This window comes from Vombatus ursinus, unplaced genomic scaffold, assembly GCF_900497805.2.
Source record: "Vombatus ursinus unplaced genomic scaffold, bare-nosed wombat genome assembly UNPS02008996.1, whole genome shotgun sequence".
In the NCBI taxonomy this organism is placed as follows: Eukaryota; Metazoa; Chordata; class Mammalia; order Diprotodontia; family Vombatidae; genus Vombatus; species Vombatus ursinus.
Window position 1 is genome coordinate 12,757,635 of NW_020948774.1, and position 22,225 is coordinate 12,779,859.

At 37.3% G+C, this 22,225-nt stretch overlaps 1 protein-coding gene across 2 annotated transcripts; it reads right to left on the reverse strand.

Annotated features, from left to right (window-relative positions):
• Positions 1-674: 674 nt before the first annotated feature.
• On the reverse strand, positions 675-22,009 carry LOC114034524 (zinc finger protein 883-like). Of its 2 annotated transcripts, none has more exons than XM_027850265.1 (4): positions 21,669-22,009; positions 20,065-20,568; positions 19,656-19,791; positions 675-2,574 (listed from the first exon to the last, which is right to left on the reverse strand). In XM_027850265.1, exons 2-4 carry the CDS (start codon positions 20,467-20,469, stop codon positions 1,124-1,126), a joined length of 1,992 nt encoding a protein of 663 aa, XP_027706066.1. In that variant the 5' UTR covers positions 20,470-20,568; positions 21,669-22,009; the 3' UTR covers positions 675-1,123. The 2 variants fall into 2 exon arrangements, with proteins under 2 accessions (XP_027706066.1, XP_027706065.1); XM_027850264.1 differs by having other exon boundaries at positions 20,065-20,573.
• Positions 22,010-22,225: the final 216 nt, after the last annotated feature.

Genomic DNA, 22,225 nt, shown 5'->3' on the forward strand with positions numbered 1-22,225 from the left:
CTAACTCTTCCTATGAAGAAATAATGCATATCCTAGACAACACAATGCAAAGATTGGAATACTAAAGATTGGGAAAAGATTGTTTGTACTGATAAAATTCACTTTTTCATCTGAGGCTATACCAAAACCATTGTTAGAAGTCCAGATGAGCTTGTAAGATCTGGGCATCATCATCAGACTGTGAAACATCCACCCCTAAAAATGTTTGGGGGATTTTTTTTTACCTCCAGTGGGCCTAAAAGTCTTGTCCCTATTGAAGGGATAATGAACTCTGAAAAATATATTGATACACTGTAAAGCAAAATTGGTCCACAATTACAGAATTCCTGAAGACTGAATACTGCAAAATTATCTTGTACTATGCCATACATCATTACCCCTCCCCCCAATCTTAACAAAAGGTTAAGAAATTTATCTAAATAAAATAAATATGCTTCAATGGACTGAGAACTCTTCTGATTTAACTCTGGGCTATCATCAAAGCTAGACTTGGAAAAATGGATTGGTCATCAAAGGTATACTTAATATCTAGGGTGATAAAAGCATAGTTTTATGATGATCAATTAAAGAATGTCAAAATTTTGTAAACGCAAATGTCAAATCATGTAAAAAACTGCAGCAAAATTGAGAACATGATACACATTAAATTTTTAAAAATATAAAAAGTTGTAAGGTTTATTGTATAAGTCAATATGTTTATTTTACTTTGTCCCAAGTAATCAGTATACTACTCTAAATACTAAAACTATACAAACAAGTTCAGCCTTGCATTCTAGTGAGACTGTGATAAAAGCAAGGTTAGACTTGTAAACATTTCTTGTTCTACCATCCTACTAAATTCATCTAAGTCCTGCTTAGGCTAATTTATATTTATTACCATATATCACTTTCATGGGGTAACAAATAAAATGTTTACTCCCATACAATACAGTGTTTCCTTTAAGCCCATGTTTACCCTATCAAAATTCTTTATGATTTCTAGACTTTCATCCTATTTTTTGGGCTGAATCTTTTAAAAAAAAGAGTCCTAATTATTTTTAGTCTATTTTCACATATGTGGTTTCTCACATGATGAATAATTCTTGATTAATACTTAATAGTTCACTCGAAGACTTCCTTCATTCTATTTGGAAATATATTTTTCTACATTGTGGATTCTCTGATGTTGAATAAGGCTTGACCTCCAAAGGAACTCTTTACCACACACATCACATTGAAAAGGTTTCTCTCCAGTATGGATTCTCTGATGTTGAATAAGGCTTGATCTCCAAATAAATTCTTTGCCACATACATCACACTGAAATGCTTTCTCCCCAGTGTGGATTCTCTGATGTTGGATAAGTCCTGTACTCCCACTAAAGCCTTTCCCACATTCTTTACACTTGTAGGGTCTCTCTCCAGTGTGGCTTCTCTGATGTTCAGTAAGACCTGACTTTTTTATGAAGGCTTTTCCACACTTAATACATTTGTGAGGTTTTTCACCAGTATGAATTCTCTGGTGTTCATTAAGGACAGTGTTACCATGGAAAGCTTTCCCACATTCTTTACATTTATAGGATCTCACTCCAGTGTGAATTCTCTGATGTTCAATAAGACCAGACCTCTTTCTAAAGTCTTTCCCACATTTACCACATTTATATGGTTTCTCCCCAGTGTGTATTCTATGATGTTCAATAAGGCCAGCATTGCCACTGAAAGCTTTCCCACATTCTTTACATTTATATGGCCTCACTCCAGTGTGACTTCTCTGATGTCCAATTAGGCGTGACTTCTTTCTAAAAGCTTTTCCACAATGATCACATTTGTATGGTTTTTCACCAGTGTGAATTCTCTGGTGTTCAATAAGCACTGATGTTTCTCTAAAAGCTTTTCCACATTCATCACATTTATAAGGTTTCTCCCCTGTATGAATTCTCTGATGTCGAATAAGACTTGACTTGTGAAAGAAGGCTTTTCCACACTCATCACATCGATAGGCTTTCTCCCCTGTATGTATCATCTGATGTTCAGCAAGGTCACTTTTCCTACTGAAAGCTTTCCCACATGCTTTGCATTTGAAGGGTCTCTCTCCACTGTGAATTCTTTGATGTTCAGTAAGACCTGACCTCTTACTGAAGGCTTTCCCACATTCATCACATTCATAGGGTTTCTCCCCACTATGTATTCTCCAATGCCTAATAAGATGTGAATTGTGACTAAAGGCTTTCCCACACTCATTACATTTGTAAGGTTTCTCCCCACTATGGATTCTTTGATGTAGAATAAGACCTGTACTCTGGCTAAAAGCTTTCCCACACTGATTACATTCATAGGGTTTCTCTCCAGTATGGACTCTCCAGTGTCGAATAAGATCTGAACTTTGAGTGAAGCTTTTCCCACACTCATCACATTTATGTCGTCTCCCTCTTATAGGGTTTCCCTGCTGTGTTTTTAACTCTTCATCATGTTCACAGGTTTCTCCATACTGTAGGACCTGGGAAACCTCACAGTTGAGTCTGTCAGATATTTTCCTTTGTGGTTCCATTTCTTCTGAATATTTCTCTTCAGGAATTAAGTTGGACTTGGTGTCATTAACTGGAAAAAAATACAACATGTAAATATCATCATTCTTCTATGCTGGAAATGGGGAAGTCTCCTTTTTTTTCTAAACTTATATACTGTACCTTTTATACCACTCTTATGGGTACTAGGGACATACTGCTTTACATTATAGCTATCTGTACAACCGTCTTATTTCCCCTATGACATTTAAGGTTGCTGAGGACAGGGACAATGCCCTTACACATATCATTATTCCCCAAACACCCAGCAGAGAGACTTAGACATAGAAAATAATTATAAATAATTGCTGAATTAGTAAATGAACCATTTGTAGATGAAATAAGATTGTCCAAGTTAAATAAGCATATTCTAAGCCTACATATGACTGAAAATAGTATTAAAATATGAGGACAGAAAAGGAACGAACTAGAGTTCAAACTAATTCAACTAGGTGGCCCTGACTACTGCTAAATAAAATTATTTTTATGTCTTTTTGTCCAATGATTCATCAAAGCAAATATTCCAAAGTCTCCATCATGAGCCTTCAAGCTCTAGGCCACGACCAGAAAATGTTTTACTTCCCCACAACTGTGTTTCTATGAAGATATTGCCCAAAGGGGATGAGAGGGGTCTAAAACTGTATTCTTACATAAATATCAGGACTTAACTATTTCAAAAGTTGTAACAGATACTATAAAAGTTTCTTTGAAAATGTATATGTATACTATATAGCAATGAAAATGATACTTCTTGTATATACACTGGATTTACTTATCTGTGTATATATTATATACCCCAGTAGAATGTAAGCATCTTCAGGGCAAAAACTGTTTTGTTTTTGTCTTTGCTACTTTCTCCCAAGGCTCCCTTCCTGGAACGTCCTTTCCATTACTATCCACCAATGAATTGAATATTCATTCAAAACACAGTTTCATGTCCCACGTCCTCCATATACCCTTTGCTGATTATTTTAGTCCACAGAGACCTGTTTATTCTTTGAAATTTTATCGTATTTATAAATCATACTATACATCAATTGCTAATATATCCTGCTTTGTTCTGTTTTCTAGTTTTTTTTCCCCCAAGTTGTATGTATGGTAATAATACTGCAATTCACAACACATGATAGTCTTGAATCTGAGTCTAGATGTTTCTTGCAGGATTTGTTGGTGTTGCATGGAGTGATGGCATGCACAGTGCAAAAGTATGCATGTTATGTTGTGTGTTCAGAATCAAGGCTGCAATGAAGTTGTACAACGCAACATGGGTAAGCTCTGGGAGAAACACCTCGGATTCATTGTGTATTTGATTTTGAATTAATTTTTGGTCATTGTGTGTTCAGAAATCTTTTATTGTTGCCAATTTTTTTGCAACCCCCACATTCAGTTACACAACCCCATATGGGATTGTGACCCACAGTTTAAGAAGTGCTGACCTAGACAGACAAGGCAACTCTCTAACAGAAGGATGACTACCATGAACTCCCTCCTTACCTATACACCTTTCAGAATCCTTGTCTTTCTTCAAGGCTCAGCTTAAGTTCCACCTCCTTCACGATCCCTCGTTGACAATACTTTCTCCCTTTTCAACTTTCTTTATACTATACTTATTTGTGTTCATGTTATACCTCACCAGTGGAATGTAAGTATCCCGAGAACAGGTACTGTTTTGTTTTAATCTTTGTATCTCTAGCACCCAGCATAAAGCCCTGCATTATAGTAAGTGCTTAATAACTTTTTAATTGAACTGACTCTCCTTAATGGCCTGCTATGACCCTATGTCAATTCTCTACTCAAAAATTTTCAGTGATTTCCTACTATCAAATCTCTACCTAATATGGCCCTAATCTCCCTGGCTAGCTTTACCTCATTTCAGTCCTCTTCATATTCTCTGTTTTCCAATTAAATTGGGCTAATCTCCATCCCTTGTTCTTGTTCTGGCAAGAACAGTGTGAGCAAATGCCTTTTGTATGAGCACTGCTCATACAATTTCCTATTCCTATAATGAATTCCTCCCATCATCTGTTGAAGTTCTTCCCTTCTTTGGAGACTTAATCTACCTCTTCCATTATTCCTTCCCTGACCCCCTCCCTCAGAGGAGAACAATATCTTCCCCAAGTTTCCTATAAGACTTTGACTAGATCTCTCCTTGCTTCATTCTCCCTTATTTCATAATTATTAGTATACTTGTCATCCCTCAACCCCTCCAACCTTAAATTATAAATTTCTTGAGAGATAAGGCCTTATCTTTGTATCCCTATCACTTAGCACAATATTCTGCATACAGTACGTACTGTGGAAGCAGACAAACCCTACCCCTTCCCTGTTTTATAAATATTAAGAGAGCATCTTTAAATCATCCTATTCTGAAGCCTTTGGACTAATCTAAAATTGAAACCTTATTGGTCTTTCTTTAACTATCAACACAGAAACAAAGCCCTGCTTCCCTTCTCTCTGATCAGCCCTCTGACTTTCCCCTTGAGGTAATTAAGAGTGATGACCAAATGAAACCCTAATTTTGATATTACTTTTTCTCCATGCCCTGAAAGGATTAGGTTAACTATCTACCTAAAAGAAGGAAGAAATTTCTTAGATTACTTAAATTAACAAAAGTTAGGATGGTCAAAAAGCTCAAAAAGGGTATCCTTTAATGGAGAGGTCAAAGAGGGATTGCATGTTCTTAGGGAAATGATTCTCCAAGAGTATGCCAGAAGTTAAGTATTATTCTGTTTGATGAAGCAAATGGTTAACTGAACTTTTATCTTGAGCTCTGTAACTACGTTTTCATATTGTGAATTTTTTTCTATTGTCCAGGAAAGCTATAACTAGAACTCTGAAATGGCTTGAGGTAAAGAGACTTCCATAGTCCTGGAGAAATGGCTCTATTCATCTCTGGTGTTTGTTGTTCTGCTCCCCCCCCCCCCCCACTAACCCAGGTATCTTTGTGTCTCTCTCATAAAAAGTTAGATTAACATAATCTAAAATTAATCAAGGCCATTTCTGGAAGGCTTATGCCCACAAATGAAGAGTAAGGGCAAAAGCAAGGTTCACTTGAATTTTGGATACTGAGAGGTTGTGAACACGATAAACTATGATGATTATAGTTGGTGGGAAACACTCCAAAGGGTTCATATTTTATCCTATAAGCAATGAGAAGGCACTAAATTTGTAACATAAGTGATACCTGCTATTTTACGTAAACTGGACTGGGTCATTTGCAAGTGGGGAAAGAAGGGTAGAAGGAAAGGAGCTGAGGAAGTCTGGCTTCCTTAACACTTGAGGTATATAAGGATCAGCCTAGAGGGAACTAGTGTCAGAGGTTTTACAGTAACTTCTACTGCCCAACAGTGACAACATGACTGATCTAGGGTGGCTGGTTGCTATGATGACTGTCGATGCTAAGGAGAACAGTGTTTTATTTGAGTTATTATCTTTTATTGCTTTAGAAATTGTATTCTTTTTAATCTCTCACTATCAGTAAAGTTGTTTTTATTGTATTTTATGGTTCACAAGTACACAATGAATTTTGACTCCCAAAGCTGAATCACTGGAATAGCTTAAGTTTGGCCCGTTCCAGAAGAGAAGGTTTTTGGGTAGGGGAGTAATATGATCAGATCAATGATTTAGAAAGATTGTTTTGATAGCTCTAAGAAGATGGGCTAGAGAAGGAAAAAAAGGAAGCTGGAAGATCAATTAGGGGAATTTTTAGTGAACTACTAACTCAATGTGACTTGGCAGCCAAAAAAGCTAATAACTGAGCTGCATTAAGAGTAGGAAAGGGAGCTGTGTGACCCTGGGCAAGTCACTTAACTCCAATTGCCTAAAAAAAAAAAAGAGTGGAAAAGAGAATAAGCATTTATATTGCATCTACTATGCAGCAGTCACTGTTCTAAGAACTTTTTTCCCCAAGGCAATTGGGGTCAAGTGACTTGTCCAGGGTCACACAGCTATTAAGTGTCAAGTGTCTGAGGCCAGATTTGAACTCAGGTCCTTCTGACTCCAGAGCTGGTGTTCTATCCATTGTGTCACCTAGCTGCCCCAGAACCTTTCTACAAATGTTATCTCATTTGATCTTCCCAACAACCCTGAGAGATAGGTGCTATTATTATCTTCATTTTATAGATAAGAAAATTAAGGCAGAGGTAAATGACTTGCCCAGGGTCACACAGCTAGTGTCTGAGGCCAGATCTGAACTTAAATCTTTCTGATTCCAGACCTGGTGCTCCATCCACTATACTACCTAGCTCCTCCAACTCTGTTTCAACAAGAATGGTGAAGGGCCAAATGTTCTTACTACAGGAGAACAGTTTGAAAGAACTAAGAATATTTACTCTAAAGAAAAGAAGGCTCAGATAAGCCATGATAACTGATTCAAGAATTCCTTGATTCAAGAATACAAAGAGCTAACTATGGAAGAAGTCAATCAAGAAGTATTTTTTTTTTTAGCATTTACTATGTGCAGGGCATTGTGCTAAGTGCTGAGGATACAAAAAAGTCAAGTACATAGTAATGCATCACAAGGAGGTTTTAGACTTGTTCTGTTTGACCCCAAAGCACAGAACCAAGAGCAGTGGGTGAAAGTTGTAAAAGGGAAAAATTTAGGATTCCTGTTAGGAAAAACTTCCCAACAATAAGAACTATCTATAAATGGAATGGACTACCTCAGCAAAAGGCTAGGCAACAATCTGTCAAGTATATCATAGTGAGGATTCCTTTTTGGATATGGCTTGGAGGAGTCGATGGCTGAGGTCCTTTCTAACTCCATATTTTGTGATTCTAGATGGCAGGTATGTGGAGATAAAATCAACATGGCTTATATCTAGTTACTGGATATAAGAGATAAGGGAAAGGAAAGAGTCAACCAGGATTCTAAAGTTACAAACCAAAATAGGTTTGTAACTAGGAAGATAATAGTGTCTTAAATGGAAATAAAGTAGTTTAGACATGAGGTAGGTTTATTAGGGCAAGTTGAGTCAATTTCTGATATACTGAGTTTTTGATGCTATCTGCATTCGGAGCTCTCCATTAAGAAACTGATGACATGTGTGATGAGTTCAGGAGATAAATTAGAAGAGAAGGAGAGAGGGAGGTTGAGAAAGTAAATGAATGAGAGAGAGACAGAGACAGTGAGAAAACATAGATGAGGTAAGCTCCCAGAGGACACAGGAGTGAGGGCACAAGAAGGATGGGAAGAAGCTGGTCTCGGCATGAAGTACCACCTCTTCTTCAGAGGAATAAAGGAGGAAAGGATGGGTGAAAATGTAAAGGAGTTGTAAGATAAGTAGTAGAAAAGAGAGAATTCATTGCAGATGGTATCTGTTTTCTCAGTAGACAACTGCACAAAGCTTTGGGGAAGGCACAAGCTTAAAAAAGAAGAGAATATTTGAACAGCTAAGGATGAATGGAACAGGAAGAATTCATCAAGGGAGAATAAAAGTATTACTATATAGTACTGATGGCCCAATTAAAATTAGATAACATAAATTTGTAGTGAACTCAGTCATTGTGGCATAATAGAATCAAAAGTGAAAGGGGTCATCCTGGGTTTAAGTGGTGTCAGGATAAAGGGACAAGAGAATTAAAAGTGGAGGATAATGTATAATTGAACTGGTCAAACATAAGATTAAAACTATGAAGAGAGGAGAGTGAAGTCTGAGCAAGAACAAGCCAAGGAAAGCAGGGAGAAACAGCGTGACCAAAGGTCACGCTGAAAATGAAGAATAGTTTTAGGAGAAGCAAAGGAGAGGGAGAAATATAGGACAAGAAATTATGATTAGAAAGAGAAATTTTAAGTTCAAAATCATGGAGATGATAGAATTATGGTAAGATCCACAGTATGACTATTGCTGTGGGCTAAGGTAAAGTGAAGCTCTAGGTCATGTGATTTGAGAAAACTGATGAACTGGGAGTCCAGGGTGTTTGATCAAAACAATATATACTGCAGCTTTCCCAAGTATGAGGGGTTGTATTGGAGAGAAAAAATGTGATCCAGGTACCAAAAAAAAAGGAAGGGAGGGTGACTTAGAGGTTAGTAGATCTGGACTGGATGACAGAAATAGCTGGAGTGAACCTCAACATAGAAAATGTTCCCAGATGTTGGTGGCAGAAGAGAAGGTCTGAAAACCATCTAGGTGGCACAGTGGACAAAGTGCTAGACTTGGAGTCAAGAAGACCTGAGTTCAAATCTGTCCTCAAGACAACTTATAAGCTGTGTAACTCTGGGCAAGTCACTTAACCTCTATTTGCCTTAGTTTCTTCATCTGTAAAACGGAGATAAAAACAGAACCTACCTCCCAGGGTTGTTGTAAGGATCAAATGAGATAATATATGTAAAGCACTCTGTAAGTCTTAAAGCTCTATGTAAATGCTAGTTATCATCATCATCATTATTTTTTAGTGGTAGTGGAGTATAAGGATTATGATAATTTTTCCTGACCCAATATGGCATAGGACACAAGAGAATAAGTAACCATTACTCAAAAAGATGGAATTAATGTGAAAATAAGATTGGGTATCTCACACTGTATACCAAGATAAGGTTAACAAGGGTACATGATTTAGACATAAAGGGTGCTAACATAAGGGGGATATCATAGGGGATATCACAGGGGAGCATATCTGTAGATAAGGGAAGAATTTATGACCAAACATGAGCATTACAGGAAGTAAAATGGATAATTTTGATTACATCAAATTAAAAAGGTTCTGAACAAACAAAGTCAATGCAGCCAAGATTAGCAGGAAAGCAGAAAATGGGGGAAATTTTTGACAGCAAGATTTTCTGATAAAGGCCTCATTTCTCAAATATATAGAGAAGTGAGTCAAATTTATAAGAATATACGTCATTCCCCAATTGATAAATGGTCAAAGAATATGAATAGGCAATTTTCAGAAGAAATCAAAGCTATCTATAGTCATATGAAAAAATACTCTAAATCACTACTGACTAGAGACATGCAAATTAAAACAACTCTGATGTACACCTCAAACCTATTAGATGGGCTAATGTGACAGAAAAGGAAAATAACAAATGTTGGAGGGGATGTGGGAAAACTGGGACACTACTGCATTGTTGGTGGAGTTGTAAACTGATCCAATCATTTTGGAGAGCAATTTGGAACTATGCCCAAAGTGCTATAAAACTGTGCATACCCTTTGACCCAACAATACCACTATTAAATCTGTATCTCCAATAGAGTTTTTTTTTTAAAGAAAAGGATATATGTCTACAAAAATATTGATAGCAGCTCTTTTTGTGATAGCAAAAATTGGAAATTGAGGGCATGCCCATGAATTGGGGAATGGCAGAACAGGTTGTGGCAGGTACTTCAAGAAATGATGAAAAAAAAAGAAATGATAAGCAGGACACTTTCAGAAAAACCTGGAAAGACTTGCATGAACTGATACAAAGTGAAGTGGGCAGAAGTAGAAGAACACTGTACACAGAGACAGCAATATTGTTATGACGATCAACTGGTGAATGACTTAGCTATTCTTAGCAATACAATGATACAAGACAATTCCCAAAGGACTCATGATGAAAAATGCTATCTACCTCCAGAGAAGTAACTGATGGAGTCTGAGTGCAGGTCAAAGCATACTTTTTGATACTTTCTTTACTTTTCTTGGTGTTTTTTGGCCTGTGTTTCTTTCGCAACATATCTAATATGGACAACATGTATAATCTATGTCAAATAGAATTTGGAACTCAAAATTTGTTAAAAGAATGTTAATAATTGCTTTTACATGTAATTGGTAAAGAAAATTTTCTTTAATTGTTGGGAATTTGACAAACATCAACAAACTTGAATATTTCAAAGTACAGAGAGGAGGAGAAAAGGAGAAAACTATATGAAACCATAAATGTCTTGCTTTTTTTGGGTATGTATAAATTTAATATAATAGTCAAAATATATATATATAGAAATGGAAAAGACAAGTGAAAAGGGCAAGTATGGAGGGAAGTTATGATTATATTATTATATTATATGAGGGGAGATTACTGGGTCAGAACTCCAAGCTTAAGAGATCTGCCAGGCTCAGCCTCTCTAGTAATAGTTGCTATTATAGGCATGTGCCAACCATGTCTGGCTTGATATTTTTAAATAATAAATTTGATAAACACCAAGTAAAATAAACATTTCCATATACATTGTAGAACATAAGGAGATGATTATACATGAAACTGAGAATGTCTATTACACTGATCAGAATTCCTAATTCTTTCAAAGTTGTGTTATTGTTTAAATTATTTTCCTGTTTCTGTTCATTTCACTCTGCATCAGTTCATACAAGTCTTCTCTGAAACTACCCCTTTCATCATTTCTTAAGCACAATAGTATTTCATCACATTTATATGCCAGAACTTATTCAGCCATTCCCCATTTATGGGTATCTCCTCAGATTCCCATTCTTTGCTACCTCAAAAAGAAGTTTATATCCTTAGAGTTTATTTTCGGGCTTAGGACCAATCCTCTCAGTGGAGACGTACTGGCAATGGGGAGAATTTCTTTTACTTGAGATGACGACTCCCAAAAGAAAGGAAAACCAATGTCCTGGTCTGACGGGTCAGGGTCTTCTGGAGATGCCTGCCTAATCTCATCAACTGTGGTGCACCAGTTACAGTAAGTTATATTTTGTCAGAGTCAGCCTTGAGTAGTAGCAGGACTCACAGTACGCCTGAAGAGGACAAGAAAGCAATGCAGGCCAACAGTAAACCTCTGCACAGTGGGGCAGAGTCAAGCCCCAGTAGTAGTAGTGCAATAGTGCTCAGGCATACTCTATCCCAGCACTGGGCTGAAGAGCTCAAGCCCTAATAGTGATACTTGTTCTACACAATCATAGTGGGTAGGAGCAGACCTGGGAAAAGAAGGCAGGAGGAAAACATACATGTCCCATTGGCAGTGGCAAGGGGACAGATGCTAACAGCACTGTGCAGGGGCAGCAGTCACAGATACAGGGCTCAATTGCGTTGGCCTAGAGGTCCCTGGGCACCAATGTAGATAACACCATCACTGGCTAGGAGCATCTGGTATGGCAGTAGATATAATCATTCAGTGGACAGAGATACAGGCCCCAGTGACAATGGAGAGCTGAGTGGCTCCCAGTTGCAATGGCGACCTGATGGCAAAAGAGTGGGCAATAGTATGTGCAATAGTAAAAGGCAGGCCCACTGTAGCCCATTGCTTATTGTAATATACAAGTGATTGGCCCCTCCATATTGTTATTAATGTAACACCCTGTGATCACTGTACAACTCCTCCACAAGGAGGGCTTAGAGGAACAAGAAATGGCAGTTTTGAAAGGGGAACTGCTTTCTGGCAATAAGAAGGAGATAAGTGTCTAACTAGCCTCCACATAAGAAGGAGGAATGGGGAGTCCTTCAGAAATCTCTCATGGAGTAAAGATTTTGGATTTCCCCCTGGAATTACCCATGGGAAGGAAGATCTTGGCTGCTGGGCCAAGGAAAATTAAATGGGTATTCATATGATTTTTTTCCCAGACAATTATCCCTGACCTGTGATGACGACCAAAGGCTATGCAGGAAGTGTCAGCATTTCTGCTTTACACGTCCCTGAGATCTCTGGTGCTGCTCCTGCTTATGATCACCTTTTTTAATTATACCTTTTACACTGTGAACTGCAAATGCATGGCATCATCTACCACATAAAGTTAATAATTTAGACCTAAGGTTCAATTGTTCCTGGGATTCTCACAAATTTATTGATTCCTTTGGAAAGCTGTTACATTATTTTGTTTTTGATATGTTTCTGTTTCAGCTTTTCTTTTCCTCCTTTATCTAGTCATTCAGCCATGTCTGACTTTTCTGGACCATGGATTGTCCATGGCGTTTTCTTGACAAAGTTATTGAAGTTATTTGTTATTTCCTTCTCCAGTGTGCCCCCATTTTACAGATGAGGAATTGAGGCAGACAGAGATTAAGTGACTTACCCAGGTCACACAGCCAGTAAATGTCTGAGGTCACATCTGAACTCAGATCTTCCTGACTCTAGGCCTCATGCTCTATCCAATGAACCACCTACCTGCCCCCTAACTGTCTATATCTAGCTTTTTCAATAATCCAAGGGTCAGGGTTGACCAATAATAGTCCTAAGGTCATTTAAGTGCTGGAAGGTCCTTTAGAAGACTTTAAGGACCTTACAACTAAGTGTGGTAGGAACATTATCCTAACCTCTGTCCCTATTCATGTTAGACTAGATTTTTATTGATAGGTATTGAGATAAGTATTGAGGTATTTGGTGACTAAAGACAGTTGATATAATTTCCTGATTACCTGAGTACAAAACAGGCATGAAGAGCACTCTCACATCCTTGGATGGTGGATGACTATGGGCAACTCAGACAAGGGAGCTTTGATAGCCAATATCCAGAGCTTCCAGATTAAAGAAAAAATACTGCAAGTAGCCAGAAAGAAAGAATTCTTTCACCAAGGTTCAGACATGATTTAGGAGCCACCACTATAAAACAGCAGAGAGTTTAGAATGCAGCATTCCAGAAAGAAAAAAGACAGTCAAGAAAAACTTACCCAGCCCAACTAAGTATGAAATCCTAAAGGGAAAAAAATGGACCTTTAATGAAATGCTTTCCCAAGCATTCCTGATAAAAACACTACAGCTGTGTAGAAACTCTGAAGTTCAAACAATTGAGTTAAAGAAACATAAAAAAGTAAACATGAACAAACATGTGATAAAGGGCTAAATAAGCATAAACTTCTTACATTCTAATATGAGGAGATAATACATGTGTTGCACTGCACTGTATCATCATCATCAAGGTTCTTAGAGGGAGTCTAAGCAAACAAAGCTTGAGGGTGGTTCTATTATGTCTGATCTTAAAAGAAGAATGGAAAGAGAAGGAAAGAGGAACTGGGCAGGGGGGGAGTGGTAGGGGGAGAAGGAAGGTTAGGAGAAATTATCGTATAATCAAGTTGCAGAAGTAGATATAATAACAAGTTGCACAAGTAGCAGCTGATCCCTGAATCTCACTCTTATCTGAACTGATCAAGGGAGGGAAAAATATACACACACACATACATACACAGTACAGAAATACATCTCACTCAACAGGAAAATAGGAGGGAAAAGAGGAGAAGGTAGAATTAGAGGGAGGATAAATTTAAAAAGGGATTAGTCCTAAGCAAAACAAACTCTAACTAAGGATATATACCTCTTTTTGACGTAGCAAAGAATGGGAATCTGAGGAGGTACTCATAAACTGGGAAATGGCTGAATAAGTTATGGTATACAAATGTGGTAGAATACTATTGTGCTACAAGAAATGATGAAAGGGATAGTTTTAGAGAAGACTTGTATGAACTGATACAGAGTGAAGTGAACAGAAACAGGAGAATAATTTAAACAATGACTACAGTAAACACAAACAACTTTGAAAGAATTAGGCATTCTTTTCAGTGTAATCACCAACCATGATTCCAAAGAATTAATGATGAAACATGCTGCCCATCTCCTGATGGCAAGGTGAAAGACACATAATGTGTGTGTGTGTATAGACATGGCCACTGTGGCATTTATTTTGTTTGACTATACATGTTCGTGACAAGGGTTTTGTTTTTCTTTTGTTCTCAGCTGGGGGCAGGGGAGGGGAGGTTGTGACATGAGGGAGAAAAGGCAAGTTTTTGCTAATTGAAAAAAATATTTTTTTTTAAACAAGAAATAAAAGAGTATTATTGAAACATTTAAAAACACACACAAAAGAACAGAAGGAAGTTCAGATGAGGTAACAGATAAGAAAGGCAATGTCAGTACTATCATGTTAAATTTCACATGTACACACATACATATGTAATACTTGCACTGTTTCATATACAGACCTCTTCTTCTGACTTTTGTATCTGGAAATGTTCATATTTGTTGATGATTTTCTAGTTAATAACAAAAAGGGGGGAAGTACCATTTAACTGATAAAAGTAAAAACTAATTAAAAAAACTAATTTAAGAAATTTAAATAGTCACTTAGTCTGTTTTTCTTTTCAAAGAAGTACTGGCAAAAACTCTGTTTAGACCAACACTTTATACCATATACCAAAATAAGACTGAAATGGATATGTGACTTAGATAGAAAAGGTCACATCATAAATGAGAGGGGCAAGAAAAAAATTACTTTTAGGATAGGTTAAGTATTCATGATCACACAAGTAATCAGGAGGATTACATAAGATAAAATGAACAATTTTTATTACATAAAATTTAAAAATTTTTACACAAGCAGGAAAAAAATTTGCAGTAAATATCTCTGATAAATGTCTGATAGATAAGATATATAGCTAACTGATTCAAATTTATAAGGCTAAAAGCCATTCCCCAATAGATAGGATATGAATAGACAGCTTTTAAAAGAAGAAATCTAGAAATTCATCAACCATATGAAAAAATGTTTTAGATAACTAATAATTAAAGAAATGAAAATTAACACAACACTGAAGTTCTACCTTACACCTATGAAACTAGCAAAGATGCCCAATGACGAAAATATCCAGTGTTAGAGGGGTTATGGGAAAACAGGCTGTGAACTGGTCCAGCCATTCTAGAAAGCATTTTGGAACTATGTCCCAAAAGTTTGACTCTGCTCTGCCCCAAAGACATCAAAGAAAGAAAAGATCTATGTGTACAAAAATATCAATAGCAGCTCTTCTCATGAGGCATCTCAAAATTGGAAAGGGACTGTCCTCCTATTAAGGAATGGCTAAACAACTAATTTTACATGAACGTAATGGAATGTTATTGTGCTATAAGAAATTATAAAATAAACAAGTAAACATAAATTGTTTAAAAAGAAAAAGCACATAAAAACCAAGAAAAAATGAAAAAGGTTTACATGACAATGCCAATAAAACCAATAACAGATTAAACAGATGAATAATTAGATGTTAAATACTCAGACTAATAGAGATAGAAAATTTATATAACCCAATCTCAGAATAGTAAATTGAACCACAAATGAACTCCAAAAAACGCCCCCCAAAAACAGGTCCAGATGAATTAAAAAATTAATTCTATGAAATAAACAGAATAATTCATTCTAATTGAAAAAAGAAGCTGGTTGAAAAATTAGGAAAAAATATACTATTATTGTCTTTCTATGATACAAATATCATTTTGATACCTAAACCAGAGGGAGAAATCATAGAAAGTACACTATAGACCAAAATTCTTCATGAATATCGATGCAAAGACATTGAATAAAATATTAGCACTGAAGCTATAGCAACATATTTTAAACATTATACACGATGATCAGGTTGGCTACATATTAAGAGTGCAAGATTGGTTAATATAAGAAAAAATTGTAAACATCATAGACTATATGACAACATCATGTGATTATAATTAATGATGAAAAGCTTTAGACAAAATGCAAAACCCATTTTTATAAAAAAAAACACTAGTAAGTATAGGAATAAATGGAATGTTCCTTAATATGATAAATAATATCTACCTAAACCAAAGGGTTAACGTTATTTGCAATGGAGAAATGCAGAGCCCTTTCCAATAAGTACAGGGTAAAGCGAAAAGTCCATTTATTGCCACTATTTTTTGACATAGTGTGAGAAAGGCTAATAAATGACAAGAAAAAGAAATATAGAGATTAACAAAGGCAAAGAAAGACAAAAAAATTATCCCTTTTTGAGAATATAATGTTCTATTAAAGCGAACCCTAGTAAACTAAAATATTAAGTGAAATAACTTCAACAAATTAGTAGGATATAAAATAAATCTATAAAAAATCAACAGCTTTTATTTACATTTGCAACAAATTTCATCAGGAAGAAATAGAAAAAAATTTCATTCAAGACAACTATATAATTTATAAGTACTTGGGAGTCCACCTATCAAGAAGCACACAAGAACTAGATGAACAAAACTTCAAAACATTAGTTATAAAAATAAATAGACCTACCTTATTAGAAAAATAATAATTTACAATATAATAAAAGTAAAAAATAAAAAAGTAAAGTAAAAAAGTAAAAAATTTAAAAATAGTAAGATCATGCCAATGTAACAAAAATGAGACTGGTAATTAAATTAATTTACTTATCAAGTGCCATCCCAATCAAACTACCAAAAGATTACTTTAGATAACTAGAAAAAAAATTTATCTGGAATACTGAAAAGTTAAGAATTTGGAGGAAAATAATGAAGAAAAAAATGGGAAAGAAAGATGCCTGGAGTACTCTCAAAATATACTAAAAAAAAAAAATCAGTATAATAAGTAAACAAATAAATTGTTTAAAAAGAAAAAAGCACATAACCAACAAAAAAATAAAAACAGTTTATAAGCCAATTATATGACAATAAAACCAATAGCTTAGATGAAATAGATGAATAATTAAATGTAAAATACCCAGACTACCAGAAGAAATAGAGAATATGTATCAAATATATGTATCAAGGCTTTTTGTTACTGGTTTAAAAAATAGAAAAATTGTTCAGATGAAGAGATTAAAGATACAATATACTGAAGCAAATGAACATAGTAGCAAGTGTTCATAACACTATGATAATAATATTCAACAAAAACTGCTAGGAAAACTGGAAAGCAATAGGGCACAAATTAGATTTAGACCAACTTCTGATACCATATACCAAGATAAGATTCAAATGGATACATGACTTAGATATAAATGGTCACATTATAAACAAACTAGAGGAGTAGGGATAGAAATACCTTTCACAACAGGGAACATCAAGGAACAACACAACATCAGTGAAGAATTCATAAACAAGGAATACAGAAGATCACAGAAAATAAAATAAACAATTATGACTACATAAAACAGAAAAGTAGTTGCACAAACAAAATCAACATAGTGAAAATTAAAAGGGAAACCATTAAGTGGGAAAAATATCTTTGCAGCAAGTTTCTCTGACAAAGTGAAATATTGATTCAAATTTACAAGAACAAGAGTCGTTTCCCAATAAATGGTCAAAGGACATAAACAGAAAGTTCTCAAAGGAATAAAAACTTATGTTTATAAGCTATTCATACCTTCATGAAAAATGCTCCAAACCATCAATAATTAGAGAAATGAAAATTATAACAACTCTGAGATTCCATTTCACACCTATCAAATTGACAAAGATGACAAACAAAATAAGAATTGTGAGAAAGACTGTGGAAAGGGTAGTCACACTAGTAGAGCTGTGAACTGGTCTAGGCTTTATGAAAAAAAAATGGAACTATGCCCCAAAAGTCACTAGATTGTGTATAGCTTTTGACCAAGTGATACATCTACTAGGCCTGTACCTGCAAAGGATCAATGAAAGAGCTTTTGGAAAAGATTCATATATACAAAAAATATTCATAGCAGCTCCATTTTTTTTTGTAGCAAAAAAATGGAAACTAAGGAGGTGTCCATCAATTAGGGAGTACCTGAACAAGTTATGGCATAAGAATATAATGGAATATTAGTGTGCAAGTGATGAAAGGAATGGTTTTGGAGAAGCCAGGGAAGACATGCATTGAACTAATGCATAGTAAAGTCAGCAGAACCAGAACAATTTATACAAAAACAATATTGTAAAGACAAACAATTTAAAAAGATTTAGGAATTGATCAATGCAATGACCAATTTCAGGGCATAAATGATGGTACATGCTACCCAACCTCTGACTGAGATAACAGACTCAAGATGCAAAATAAGACATATATTTTTGGATGGGGCCAATATGGTCATATGTTTTGCTTTACTATGCTTAACTAATATTTGTTGCAAGGATTTTTTTTCCTTTCTTTTTTCCATTTTGGAGGAACTGATGGAAATAATAGGGATAATACTAGTATTATCCTCTCCAAAAAAGAAAAGAAATTAAAGAGGGTCATTGAAGTATTTTTTTAAATATACAGAAGTGAACAGAATTTCAGAATGAAACAGGCTAGCAGGAGTGTTTTTAAAGCAACATATTGAATTTATTATAATATACTTGAAAAGCAAGCTGTGATTAATAGAGACTCATGGTTTCATATACTATCTTCCTTATCTGCTCTACTTAGTATATGGCAATGCTCATTTGATTTGGTGTTTTTTAAGTCCAATTTTTTTTAAAACATAGAAGAACCTCAGAATGCAAAGTCATAGAAGCCAAGGAAGGAGGCAGTGACCAGAAGAAGGGTATGGTAAAAGAATAAAATGCCAGGAAGAGGGCAAGGAAACAAAGACAAGAAAAAAAGAATTTTGATAAAGAAGAAGTCACTGGTGATTTCAGAGAGAACAATTTCAAGAGTGATGGTGCCAGAAGCAAGAGTGCAAGGCTAAGAAAAGGGTGGTTAAAGTAGAAAACAGTTTAGTGTATAGCACTCTTTCTAAAGAGTATAGTGGAAACCCAAAGAACTCTCCCATTTTTATTGCCGTGGAGTATTCTCCCATGATCGCCTTTACAAATGGGCTCTCTGGCCTAGCATCCTCTTCCCCTGAGCCAGGTCACCCTTGATTGTCTGCCGCAGCCTACTGCCTGACAAGAGCTGCTCAGAAGCCACCACTAAGGTTTACAACATCACAAGAAGAACAAGCAACATGGCAGCAATCCCATCCAATGGTTCACTCATAGCAACTCATAACTACTACTGAAGGTGTCTGGATTCTGCTTCCAGCAACAGCTTCTGTGGAAGTGCTGAGTACTCTGGGGAAGTGATTCCCCACCATCCTGGTCTTCTCAAATCAGACCCAGGCCACTGGTGGGCAAACTTCTTCTTCAGGAAGTCAAGTCATCCATTCGTTACAACTGTATTAGACTCCTCAGAGCACTCAGGAAATTTCCAGGCCACTCATGGCACAATCACCTGTGACCTGGCTCAGGAGGCCATGAGGAAGCGGTATGTCAGCAAACCCAGCAAAACCATTACTGGGCATTCTGTATGAGCAGCAGCACACTCCTTGCTGCTCCCCCCCCCCCCAGCTTCTGAAGTATGTTAGGCATCAGAGCCCATTTCCCCCTCCCCTTATTTCCCCCCCTTACTTCTCCCACCTATTTCCTTAGAACAGACAGGATGCTTAAGTGTAGAAGAAGTTGGGTTGTGTGTGTTCGTGTTTTTTTTTTTTAAAAGAAAAACCCCAAAGTTCCAAGTTCTAATACTTACCTCTCTCTTGTAGGGCATGAAGCTCTGGAAACTCACACTTGACCTGGGCCTCCATGGTATCGAGCTGGCCGTGCCATGATTCCTTATGTACCATCTCCTCTGAAAGAACCTCTTGTTCATAAGCACAGTTTGGGACCTGGAAACAATCAGGTATGATTGCATTCATGAGGAACTTGGCACTACAAATAACACCTTAAAGATGACACCATAGGGAATACACCCCAGAATTCCATTCGATCCCCAAGGTCATGAAGTGGAGGGGGAAATGAAAAAGAAAGACACAAAGACTACTACTCCAGCCCTCCTCAGTGCTCCTGTCAATGCTGTGTTGCTTCCCTGGACTTGTACTTGGAGATCACAACCCTGCTTTCTGAATGGAGCGTGTAATCTTCCCCTAGCACATTCCCACCTGCTGTCCTGGTTCATCAGGCTTTCTCTCCAAATCCTCCAATACAGTGACCACTTCCTCTCCGTTCTTTGGACGATGTTCTCTCACCCAGGCCTGGACTTCCTTGGGCAGGATGGTTAGGAACTGCTCTAGCACCAGCAACTCCAGGATCTGTTCTTTTGTGTGCATTTTTGGCCTCAGCCACTGACGACAAAGATTCCGGAGTTGGTTCAGCGTCTCACGTGGTCCAGGGGTCTCCTGGTAGCAGAACTGTCTGAATCGCTGACGGAAAATCTCCTGAGGAGAGAGTTTATCTCTTCTTAAGCTAGATTCCTGGTCCCAGGAGTCATCTTCCTCCTTCACCTTCACTGTTAAAAGTTCCAATTCCTCTTCTGAGATTTGGTTGTCCATGGTTACAGCCTCCATCAATCTAGTAGCAATCCTGAGCTTTAAGTGCTCAGAAGGCTTATTCAGTTGAGTTTTATACTTTGAGAAGATTTAATTCAAGTATTTCCTTTGCATAGGCTGTCCTAAAGCATAAGAAACCATTGTTAACTTATGGAGCTGACATGCTGCTTTAGAACTGATAAAATAAAAGTCAGTCATTAGAGCAATTCAGAGGAAAGGAAAGTAATTCAAAATCAACCAACCAACAAGTATAGTAATACTTCTATCACTATGCTGTACAAGTGAAAAAGAAAATTGGATAAAATAAAAATATAGGCTCTTGTTCTTGCCCTCAAGAAGTTTATAATCTCTTGGTGAGACTAACACGAATTAATTGCAGAATACAAGAGTGCATACAAATAACTTCTAAGTATGAAGCAAGTATGGAGTGGTGTTACCTTAAAAAAAAAAAGATCTATCCAGGTCAGAGCAGTGGAGTAAGGCTGTAAGAGCAAAAGGGTTTTGAACATCTTAACACAAAGCTAAGGAAAACAAAAAAGAATAAATCAAAGGTACTGTGTGCTTTGCCTTGCTTAGAACGGAAAAGTTGGTTTCTAAAAACTAAGAGCAAAACTTTAGAAAATATAAATAATATGCTGATCATGCGAAATTCGGGCAAAAGACATTTACTAGACATTACTTGGCCCTGGTTCTACTGGGAAATAAACTCCCACGGGAGAAATAAACTCTTTTGTTTGTTTTGTTAAAGTTTTGTTTTGTATAAAGGCTGAAGAAATGAAGCAGCGGGAGACTGTAATGAGAGGGAAACTTCCAAGGATCCAGGAGACCAGAGAAGGCTCCCCCGTGGGAAAGTGAGCTGCCACGTCACTTAAGCAAAGCAGCCAGACTTCAGCGCTTGCAGTCACTTAGGATTCCTCAGAGCGCACACCGGTCCAGAGGCACCGCCGACCTCCTAGGAGAACCGAGCCCAGCACGTGAGCCTGGCTGGCACCCGGAGGCGCGGCGGGAGCCGCAGCCCACAGCCCTACCCGCGTCCCCGAAGCCCAGATTTCTCCCAAGTCTCTATTTCTGTCTCTCCGCGAATATGCACTTCCTACAGCGGCCATGGCTGAGGGACCAGCGAGAGGGTTGTCGGGGGTACCCACGGGTCCGTACGGAGCTGAACAGACTCGCCTTGCTTCTCGAGCTCCCTCCGCCTCAGGCCTCTGCCCACTTACCGTGGCAGCACAGGTACAAGGAAGGTGAGAAGTGCTGCACACAAGCTTTCGGACCTGCAGAGGCCTTGACTCAACAGCCCCGGCCTTGAATTCTCCAATCCGTGGCCAGCCCACGCAACTCCAGTCACTTCTAGGTCTCTCTAGGAAATCTCCGTCTCGGTGGTAGAGCTTCTCTCCTCCGCTCAGCCGGATCTGGTTTGCCGGGGGCCGAGCACAAACTGTGGTGTGCGTTCTCTTCTGTCAACCTGCCCCGCGAACAGTTGCTCAAACTGAGGCCACAGTCTAAGTGAAACAATTACCAAGTTATCTCAGACAGCCACATTGGAGGAGACAGCAACGCAGAAAATCTACCGTGTGTGTGTGTGTGTGTGTGTGTGTGTGTGTGTGTGTGTGCGCGCGCGCGCACAGAAGATCTACCGTGTGTGTAATAGATATATGTAGAGATATATAGAGATATATATCTCTCTATATATCTATATATATACATATGTATGTGTATGTATGTATATATGTGGAATACAGAGGCCCTAAATTCCAAGTTCTCCAAACTCAGAAAA